Here is a 10,411-nt window from a genome sequence, read left to right as displayed (position 1 = left end):
AAATGATTGAAGACCAGACAAGACCGCGGCAGCAGTGAAGAAAGGTACAATTTTTAATTACGATCGGGGATGGAAACCACTGCTGGGTACATTACCACCAGTAAAGTTCCAGCACTAACTCCAAAGTTCTCTGGGCGGAGCCCTGTTTTATAGCAGTTCATTACACATAATTGCATTGTTTCTACAAAACCATTATACATTCAATACATGGACACTTTGTGGATTAAAAACCCATGACTATTATGCCCAGACCCATGACCGTCATTTCCAGCAGAGACAATACACAACTCAAAGGTTAAACAGAATACCCCCGCTACTGGAGGCTATTATAGCCTATGTCAGCACTATTCTCAGAGGTGTAGGTAATGCATATTAAAAAGTCACTTGTCTGACTCAGGGAATGCTCTCACTGCTCTAGCAATGGTTGTCGCATGATCTTGATTAGAGGGCTGTTCATGGAGAGAGGAAGTTGTAGGCCTACAGAAATGTAGACCTGTGTTGCATTAAGAAACTCGAATACAGAACAGCGGGGCTCCTAATTTAAATTCTGGGCAAGGTGCAAAGCCAGTCTATAAGCAATGTTCTCATACATGAACTAAGGGCATTGTGGCGTGAGACAGCTTTTGACCTGTTTGTGTTTAGGATCTTTCTCGTAGGCTATTGAATTTGCAAATAAATTTTGCAGTTGTTAAGCAAGCTTCAATTAGACTTCAGTTAGACTTTTTTATTTTTAAGAGATTTGGAGATAAAAACATTAGAGATTTAGCCCAGCATTTAAATTAGGGCTCTATTCAACACATGCAATAGGGTCTAGGCCTATGTTTTCTCCAGTCACGTCACTGATGATGAGAGGGAGATTGCACTAATAGTATTCTAAATGAGAATCTGTTGTTGTAAAGCCTAGCAGTAACAAAAAGCCTAGTTGTTACTTTCATAATAGACATATAAGACAAATGGAAGCACAGGTGTTGGGGCCCCTCATTCATCCGCCAGCCACTGCATTTGAATGAGCGAAGGCACTGAAAGTAATGGGATCGTCTTTTAGGATGTATGTGGTAAAAATAAGCCTTTGCGTCACTATTATTGACGCCGCCTTCCATCTCTGGCTGTAAATGAAAAAGAGGGCCTAACCTTTACCATCTTAAACATTGTTTTCATCCTTTATTATTTTTTTAATTTCACTTAAGGAATTTGATCTGACCGTGGACAGAGACAACGATGTCTCTCTCCATGGATTTTCATGGGCAAATAGCCTCTATTATGGAGGTTTTGGCCAATGCAGCCGTGGCAGAAATATGTAAAGTTGTTGACGATGGCTATGCCGTCGTTCAACTGGAGATGTCTCAGAACCACAAAGAGAACGAATTTCTGAAGAGAAAGATCAAATTAATGGAGCTTCAGATCGCTAAACTGCGTGCAGAACGAAGATGTCAAGACGGAACTCTTCTGAATCGATTCCATGGTGTGCAATTACTGAACAGACAAAACAGAGAGAGGGCTAATTCAGGTAGGCTACACATCATCTGATCTTGAATGCATGATAGTTGTTGTAACGTTAGCCATAAACATGTCTTTAATTGAGGGCCTGCGTTTGTTGTTTGAGGTTTATGTGGTTGTCACTGGCAGTGGAGAGATGTTATCACTGTGTGGGTAGGCCTAAAGTCACATTTATTTTGGTCGGGAGCCTATCGTGGAATCAACGAAATGTTGTGAGATTTGTAGGCTAGCCCATTCAATTTGTGGTTGGAGCACTGAGATAGAGATGATTCTATAAACGACGTGCATGTAGGGCTAACCTTAAATGTGAGGATCGAGAAGAGTGATAGATTAATCTAGATAAATCTGTTACGATCTTTTGTGAAACAGCTATTCTTATGTTCATGGAGGCTTTGAGATAAGATGCAGGCCCAAGAGGCAGAGGTGCTAGGAGGTGAGGTAGGCTATGGTTTAAAATGTGTTACTGAATTACCCAGTTCATGCATTAATATAAACAGAAAGTGAGGCTTAATGAGGATAACAATATTTTTAATTTTTTAATTATTCACAGACTGCACTGATTTAATTAACCTTAGACTATAATTGCGTATCTATGACATTCAATGTTGTATGTTGTTGCTGTTTATTTTGGGATCTCACTCTTTACAGAAGAGATTTTCTAACAGTTTTGAAACCTTTTAATCACTAATTACTTTGATCAGCAGCAGGATTGACGATGAAGAGCCGCTTCAGGAATTGGGACGTCCGCACTCATACGGCACCTACAGAAGCGCCGGTAGAAAAGTCTCCACATGTAATTGTCAGCAGTAAAGTTGGGGTAAGTCAGAGGTCCCCCCATGAGCTGCTTCTGATTCAGTTTCAATATGTGTATTTGGTTGTGTTTGACAGTGTATTCACTGAAATGAAATGCACAAAAACATTACAATGTGTTGTTTTTTCCCCTCTTATAGTCAGACGACATGGAGGAGGGAGAGCCAGATTTGCTGATTATCAAGGAGGAAAAGCCAGAGGAACCAAAGGCCCTTGATCAAGAGACTGAGGGTAAGGAGGATAAGGAGTTTCAGGCGTAACATCTGAACACCTGAAATATCTAAAACCATTATGTTGCCTTTCGTCCACTGTAATCACATTTGTATATACAAATCAGAGTTGTATGGAACAATGTACATAGTTCTCCAAAGCCCACAACTGGGAGCCTGTTTTTTCTCTTTTACAGAATCTGGTCGTTGTCTTGAAAGTGCCTATGATGTTGATGATGATGCACCCTTCCTGCCTTCTGCAGTCGCCGTGGAGCCCCGGACCAGGCATGCAGACGTGGAGGTCAGTGGATCAGACTCCGTCCACAAGTCAGAGGCAGAGTCTGAAGGGCTAAAGCACAGTCTGCCGCACACTGGATCTGAGCTCAGTACTAAAAGACTGAATCATACAAACGCGGCTGAACTAGTCCATAACGGCCAAAGTCCTTCTACACACACCGTAAATAAAGAGTGGACAGATTTGGGAGTCATTCCATCGTCTCTTTGTCAAGCCACTGAAACAGGCTCCATGTGTCTGGAGGAAAGACCAGTCGGAGTAGGTGATGGTAATAGCGTAAGCATCCCTTGTTCGTCAGCGTCAGAAATGCAGCCTGATGTGATTGTGGTTGAGCCTGAAACACCAGGGCACTCTGTGCAAAGCAGCATCAGTTGGAGGCAGAAGTTGTTGTCTAGTCATGGGGAGGTAACAGAAATCAGGCAGGGGAGTAACAGTAAAGCTCAAGGTATTACCAATGCTAGCGCACAGCAGTGCCATGAATCACATCGAGAGAATGTAATGCAGCCACAGTATATTTCTATAAGCTCTTCCTCGGATCACAGTTCTAGGCCTTGTCCCATGATGGCCCCAACAGTAGGTAATCGTGTACATGGGGAGGGGACCCAGATCCACGATATTTATCACACTCAAGTTGTGGAAGCTCTGGGCAGAAATGTGCCGCTCAGTGATGTTAGAAGCAGAAGGCCAATTTCCTTTACTCTGCCACGTCCATTCGGGTGCACAGGGTGCCAGAAGAAGTTTGTCACAGAACAGGACTTGAAGAAACACCAGGCTATTCACAGGAGGGCAAAAGCCTTCCCGTGCTCATTGTGCGGAAAATGTTTTGTAAGCGCAAGCCAGCTGCACATGCACAGGAATGTCCATACAGGGGATAAACCATACAGTTGTCATCTGTGCTGGAGGAGGTTCTCTCATCCCAGCAACCTTAAGAGACACCAAAAGCAAGTGCATTAGCACTATAGAACATTTATAACAATGTGGGGGTTTATTATCCTTTAATAAATTATTTATGTGTTCATTTATATTGGAATTTTTAAATTAAAGACACATTTAAGTCATTGCTGTAAAATGTTTTTAGATTTTATAACAATAAAGCATATCACTTGCTTCCGATTACGTTTTATCTGTTGCATTTCTATGTTACAAGCGACACTTTTAATTCTTTAGATTTTCCCAGTTATATTTATTATTAGTATTATTAGTCTACTCTTTCATAGTTACAGTGGAACTCTCATAGAAGCACAGATTTAGATTGTGTCCTACTATCTTCACTGGAACTGAATTTCTAATGGAAAAAATACATAACTCTAGACTGATCAGTCTGGTGTGCTATGTTTGGGAATTTGAAAGGAAAGCCATGTTAATAGCTTGTGGACAATTTGGGATATAGTAACCATAATCAGACCCAGACCCATAACAAATAGAGAGTTTGAATAGGGCACCACAACAAATGAGCATTCCATGCAAAATTGTAGAAATAGGTTTGGTATATATGATAAATGCTCAAGTTGTAATACATGTCATGTCGCCTTGGTGGTGGATAATGATACCTTTGTTTTCACCTTTGGATTCACACCATCACTTTTCTTTTTCCAGGATAAAGCCCTGGATGATAGGAAAACCATAACCAAACCAGTTAAACAGGAAAATACAGAAGAGGCTATAGGCATCAGTGAAGGTTGTAATAAACCAGGAATCAGTGCAGAAGGTGAGTTTGGGGGAAAAATACCTGAGACATTTAAGAATACTCTTGATGGATAACAGTCAAATAATATATTGATATATGTAGTATGTTTCTTTTGAAATTGTGAAATCTATTTCCACAGAAGTCTGTCATGTTGCTGAGGTCAACATACCACACAGAGCCGCCAACCTAGAGAGCAGGAAAGATGGCATGAGGCAAAAAACACAACTCGGAGGCTCTAGAAATCTCTCTAAGTCACAGCACAATCACTCTGAATGGCCATCTTGTTCTACTAGGCCTAGTCTAGACCATTCATCATTCCACGTGAGTGGCAGGCTTGGACATGTCCATGGAACCATGGGTGAGCTGGGCCCAGGACGTCCAGATGAAAAGCCGGATGTCATAATAATTGACCCGTCTACAGTTAATGAGGAGCAGAATACACAGTCCCAGTGGCACAGCGACGTACAGATGCAAAGAGCCAACAGACAACCTGAGTTCTGTAGACAAGAATATGCGGACAAAGATATGCAAGGGCTAAGAGATCAAAGCCAGTCACATTCTCAAAGGGAGGGGGGAAATGTCTTTGAGTCAGAGTCCTATTCAATGGATATGAACACACTTGGGTCTTACAATATGTGTGTTGGCCTTGATAATTCATCTGTTGAATCACAGGGACAGCAACTTCCTTGGGTGCTATCAGACTCAGAAGACAATGCCACCTCTGCTACAGTCCCCTCTCAAAGGAGAAGCAGAACTTTCTGCTGCACGCTGTGTGGCAAACGCTATATGACCGTCAAACAACTTAAAGTACATCAGAAGATCCATGCTGGGGAGAAGCCTTACTGTTGCATACAGTGTGGCAAGCGATTCATCCAGCTGTACAGCCTTAAACGGCACCACAGGGTGCACACAGGGGAGAAGCCTTTCCGTTGTGGCCAGTGTGGAAAGCAGTTTGCCCACTCCAGCAATCTCAAGGTTCACCAGACCGTCCACACAGGCGAAAAGAACTTCCATTGTGCTCAGTGTGGGAAAAACTTCTCCTTCTTGAGTAATCTTATCCGACATCAGGCAATTCATGTGGCAAAATAACCCTTTTTTATTATTATATATATACATATAGAACTATAAATTATATAACCCTCAGTTTTTTAAATAATGGAAAAAACAATGTTGTACCAACATGCTTTTTTGTGATTGCAAAGAATAAAGTTTGAATAAAGTTGTATGCATGTTCTTGTGTCTAAAACGTCTGTGACACGGCGCTACTTTCAGAAGAATTACGGTATTCCGGAAGAGAACATAATAGTTTATGAAATGGGGATTTGGTGAACGCTTAGCCTTACCGACTCTTGTAGATTGCACACAATTTGAAAAATGTCTAATTGTGCAGATTTCCGTTCACAGATCTCCGCAGTAATGGAGGTTCTAGCCAATGCAGCTGTGGTGGAAATTTGTAAAGTTGTTAATGAAGGCTATGCTGTTTTGCGACTGGAAATGACCAGAAGCAGGAGAGAAAACGAATCATTGAAGAGCAAATTAAAATCAATAGAGCTTCTCTTGTCTCAAGACATAGACAACGGGACAGAAGGAACAACAACCTCTATTAATCAAGAGCAGACCAAAGACCAAACTCATTTTGCAGGTAAGTGCTCCTCTATTATAGGCTAGTTCAGTGCACTACGTTTTCCTAAAACAGATTAGCCAATATTACGAAATAGAGATGAACTATGAACAAATCGTGATTACTGTAATACTATAGTAATGCCTACTGTAATAACTATGTAGGTCCTTCCTTGCCCTATAGTGTCCCTACTTCTATCTACCACAGATTCCCCCGATTCCTTTTTCGGAAGGGATGAGCTAGTGACCACGAACTGTATATTAGGTAGCAGCTATTGGATTCTGTTTTGCCATACAGCTTATTTTCTCTTAATGTAGCCTTCGTAGCCTATGAGCAGACAACTAATAACAGTTAAATAAATCCACGGGCATCTTTCATGAGGTCGTGTCCCTCTATCTTTGTGGCTGTCCATGTAATTACTTTACTGTCCATTAATGTCTTTACAGTTGGAACTACTGGGACACCTGGAGGAAAGAGAATCACTGCCTTCCATGATGACTTGGGCTCTGCACAGTCTTGCATGGTTGGTGAAAATTTGTTTCACACATACGCTATTAATAACCATTTTCCACATGGGCTCTTTATGGTCAAGGTTTGTAATGAGAATATATATATATACTGTATATTTGTGTCCTAAGATGAAACTGGCTCAAACGAAGCTAGCAGGCATTTTTAGTACTTGTAAACTGTACTGTTTTTTCATCTTTTACATCTTTTATTAGCCTATTTAGAGCAAAAACATATAGTTTCTGTAACAGGATCACTAGGGTAAACTCATATAGTTTCTGTAACAGGATCACTAGGGTAAACTCGTGCCATTGGACTGATTGATGGACTGATGGTTGTCTGTGCAGATATGACATTTACATTAACATCTCTGGTATATTGGTATGGTATATTTTGTCATTAATGTTTCCCAATTTTCTTTTTAAAGCCTGCAGTCAGTTCACCAACACACTCACATGTTCCAGATGTTCCTATAAAAGAAGAGATGGTTGAACAAAATATAAGAAGTGAAAAGCAAGAAGATGAACATTATAGAAATGACTGTAAGTTACAAAGACTAACAATGATACAGAAGAAATAGCCTAACATTTCCATACACTTGGTGGACCAGTCTCGCCCTGCACCACTTTTATTATGGCCTGATATTGCTCTAAAAATACAAAATAATAATAATATGTAGGTAATGATTGAACAAGTTCATACACATATATATTTTTACTCACTACTCTGCCCAGAGGGTTGTGCTAATTCTGATCCAAGATCACAACTAAAGCTCATGAAAACACCCTGTGCCTTTCTTCACACAGACACATCAAAGGCCAGCAATGGTGAAAGACCCTCAACTTCCCATATGATATCTGATTACCCTCATGATCTCATGACCACAGGTAGACATCAGAGTGCTGACCTGGAGACCCCTGTTTTGGCTGCTAATGAGAGGACCCTGTGTGAAAATGACAGTCAATACAGTCCAGAGATTGAAGTGCCTCCTATTTCCAGCCAAAGTAGAATAATTTCATCTGCAGAGGAGAATAGTTCCCAGTCTCCTCACCCAGACCTTGAGCTGATATCCAGTACAGGCCAGTCAAGTTCTTATAACAGCACATCATCTCTGAATTTCATTGGATGGAGGCCTGAAGTACCCACTGACTCAAGTTCGTTGAAAATGGAGGGAGATGACTGTGCATGGAAGGAGACAAGAGCTTTTGAGTCACACACTAAAGGGTATAAAGCTGGCATGATGGGAGTAGGGGAGAACAGCGACCTGAATCCCCTCCATTTCAAGATTGGAGAAGACTCTCAAATGAGACATGACTGTGTAGGGCTAGATTTCAGTGCATTACCTGACGTCAGTGAGATGTTCAATGCGAGGGCAGCCAAGATCCACCCAACAATGATGAGAAGAGATCTGCAGTCATTGCCAGGCTACGAGGAGAGTTTTGTTGACTTTGGTTCGGCCTCTCAGCTCAGGATGGGAGATGGTTCCAGCTCTCCGGAGCATGCTGGGCCCCCACAACCTGGTCAGGCAGGGAGATTGTTTGGCTGCAATTTCTGTGGTAAACAGTTTCCACATCTCCATCAGCTGAAGACACACCGAAGAGTTCACACGGGAGAAAAGCCTTATAGCTGCCCTCAGTGTGGAAAGCGCTTCTCCCAGTCGAGCCACATTAAAAGACACATGACAGTTCATACAGGGGAGAGGCCGTTTGGCTGTGCGCTGTGTGGAAAGAGGTTCTCACAGTCTTGCAGCCTGAAGGTTCATCAAAGGGTGCACACCAACGTCAGACCGTTTAGTTGCACTCAGTGTGGGAAAAGTTTCTCAGTTCTCAGTAATCTTGTAAGACATCAGACTGTACATATAAGGATGAAGACTAATCCTGGGACATTAAATATCTGACATTGTTTAAATAGTTATGGAAGAGCTTTTGGATGATATTCAGTGTGTTGGAATGAAGGGTGATTTTACTTCAAATGCATGTTAATGTCCGAGTGCTAACTACTGTGACTGTTGTGTTTTCAGCTCCTTTAGCTCCAAGTCACAACAAGGTGAAACCTTGCAAGCCTGGCAAGATGATGTACATCATTGTAATTCAGTATATTGTGGTTAGGATTCAATATATATTATTGCTACGCTGTAATCAAGGCAATATATAGTCATTTTTAAAATGTTTATTTTGTCAGCTGTGTACCCCTACATTACTTCCCTTCTCAATTTACAGTGTTATGTTGAAGTGGAAGGGTTAAATGCCTGCTGAAGACAGCCACTATTTGGATGAGGAGTTTAGACACAATACAAAATGAACCATGGTCTGCCACAAATATTTGCATGTAAACTATTATTTCAAAACAACATTTTTGATGTTACAGTATGGTGAACTCATGAACAAAGAAGTTATCCAGCTCCAATGAAGCATTGCATTTAGCTGTTACGCTATGGTTTCTCTTTACCTCATTGACAATTCCGCATTGTGCATGTGGTGTCTTGTCTGAGTGTGAAATCAACAGAGAATGCATACTCCCAGTGTTTTAATTAAAAGACAAAAGCAATGTTTCAACCCAACAGGGTCCCTTTCAGGCAAATGGATGGTGTGTGCTTTTTCTATTTTGTTTTTCTATTTTTAATACTTTGTCCTACACCTGGCCTTAATATTGGTGGGATGTGTACACAGCCACCCTGGCTTCTTGTCTGGGTGCCCTGCCACCTCTAATTAGGCTACTAGCCAGAATACTGAATCATCTCCTTGTACAGTATGACAAGGAATTGATCTGTGGCCTGATGAATATTGAAACTCTTTACGATTTCATTGTAGCCCTCTCCAGCTTTATTAACCTCAACATTTTTGTTGTTGTTCCAGGTCTTCTGATATACAGTATGTTACTTGCCAAGTATGGTTCGCACCCAAATATGTTTATTATTATTATTATTATTATTATTAGTTGAGCTCTAAATCACATGTTCAAACTTGTCATTATTGAACTCCTTGATGCAGCCATTAGACTTGAGGTTCACTTACTATGAAGGTATGAATGATTCTGAACAATGAAAATATAATAGGCTATGTTTGTTCATTATTGTAATTCAGATGAAAAAAGGTCAGTACTTTAATACACATTTATACCTTAATGTAGGTTATTCCAAAGGACTCACTTTGCCTTGCCAATGTATAAGTTATAGTGCATTATATTTTATTCCATATAGTGCTGTTAAACATTCAAACATTTCTACATAGTATTTAAACACCAAACTGTATTTTCTGTTGTACAGTTGTTCTCTGTCTTTTCATTCTATTATTTTTTGTTGTTTAATCCTCTTTTCAGGATTACGTGAATTGGTGCAGAAGTGTAGCCTGTACGGTGTTCACTTTAGGACATCCTCAGACTCAGGCTATCAGAAGTGCCCTTCGTTGTGTTTGTATGTGTGAGTGCGTGTGTGTATGTTACCATGTCACAAAACATTAATTAAAACTAATTAAAAAACATTGCAATATCTTACAAGAAAGATATAGCACATGTAGAGGCTAGTGGTGTATTAGTTAAATGACAGTTGGCCTTATTGTGCAACTTGTGAGTAAGATTTGACAAGTTGGATGTGATTTTTTTTAAATATACCAAAGTTATCCATAGCTCCCAAGTAGCTCTCCAAAAGGTTTTAAGATATTCATAAATCTGATAACCCGTCACTTGGGAAACATTCAAATTCCTATGAAGTCAAATTCAGTCTACAAAGAGAAGGTAAAAGACTTGAAAGAAATCTTTTAAAAAGCAAATTTTATTCTGAGGTTTTG

At 40.5% G+C, this 10,411-nt stretch overlaps 2 protein-coding genes across 4 annotated transcripts; both read left to right on the top strand.

Moving 5' to 3' along the window:
- The first annotated feature begins 1,093 nt into the window (after positions 1-1,093).
- On the top strand, positions 1,094-5,715 carry LOC134066444 (zinc finger protein 35-like). 2 transcript variants are annotated; one of them, XM_062521799.1, is made up of 6 exons: positions 1,094-1,507; positions 2,202-2,314; positions 2,448-2,538; positions 2,714-2,817; positions 4,408-4,519; positions 4,638-5,715. In XM_062521799.1, the coding sequence occupies exons 1-6, from the start codon at positions 1,219-1,221 to the stop codon at positions 5,585-5,587; spliced, it is 1,659 nt and encodes a 552-aa protein (XP_062377783.1). In that variant the 5' UTR covers positions 1,094-1,218; the 3' UTR covers positions 5,588-5,715. The 2 variants fall into 2 exon arrangements, with proteins under 2 accessions (XP_062377783.1, XP_062377779.1); XM_062521795.1 differs by having other exon boundaries at positions 2,199-2,314.
- A 59-nt stretch (positions 5,716-5,774) lies between these two features.
- LOC134066511 (zinc finger protein 574-like) lies at positions 5,775-10,019 on the top strand. 2 transcript variants are annotated; one of them, XM_062521882.1, is made up of 4 exons: positions 5,775-6,140; positions 6,566-6,642; positions 7,054-7,168; positions 7,514-10,019. In XM_062521882.1, exons 1-4 carry the CDS (start codon positions 5,873-5,875, stop codon positions 8,521-8,523), a joined length of 1,470 nt encoding a protein of 489 aa, XP_062377866.1. In that variant the 5' UTR covers positions 5,775-5,872; the 3' UTR covers positions 8,524-10,019. The 2 variants fall into 2 exon arrangements, with proteins under 2 accessions (XP_062377866.1, XP_062377858.1); XM_062521874.1 differs by having other exon boundaries at positions 7,433-10,019.
- The last annotated feature ends 392 nt before the right edge of the window (positions 10,020-10,411 follow it).

The sequence above is a fragment of the Sardina pilchardus genome, chromosome 2 (assembly GCF_963854185.1).
Source record: "Sardina pilchardus chromosome 2, fSarPil1.1, whole genome shotgun sequence".
Classification (NCBI taxonomy): domain Eukaryota; kingdom Metazoa; phylum Chordata; class Actinopteri; order Clupeiformes; family Clupeidae; genus Sardina; species Sardina pilchardus.
Note: the sequence above shows the minus strand (reverse complement) of the source record. Positions and strands in the feature narration are given on the sequence as shown.

What these genes read in the sequence shown, in the direction of transcription:
- LOC134066444 (XM_062521795.1), top strand. Translation starts at nt 1,219, where the DNA reads ATGTCTCTCTCCATGGATTTTCATGGGCAAATAGCCTCTATTATGGAG. An exon ending in CAGAGAGAGGGCTAATTCAG is followed by an intron (nt 1,508 to 2,198) that starts GTAGGCTACACA and finishes TACTTTGATCAG; the next exon opens with CAGCAGGATTGACGATGAAG. An exon ending in ACCAGGAATCAGTGCAGAAG is followed by an intron (nt 4,520 to 4,637) that starts GTGAGTTTGGGG and finishes CTATTTCCACAG; the next exon opens with AAGTCTGTCATGTTGCTGAG.
- LOC134066511 (XM_062521874.1), top strand. Translation starts at nt 5,873, where the DNA reads ATGTCTAATTGTGCAGATTTCCGTTCACAGATCTCCGCAGTAATGGAG. An exon ending in AGACCAAACTCATTTTGCAG is followed by an intron (nt 6,141 to 6,565) that starts GTAAGTGCTCCT and finishes ATGTCTTTACAG; the next exon opens with TTGGAACTACTGGGACACCT. An exon ending in GCTCTGCACAGTCTTGCATG is followed by an intron (nt 6,643 to 7,053) that starts GTTGGTGAAAAT and finishes TTCTTTTTAAAG; the next exon opens with CCTGCAGTCAGTTCACCAAC.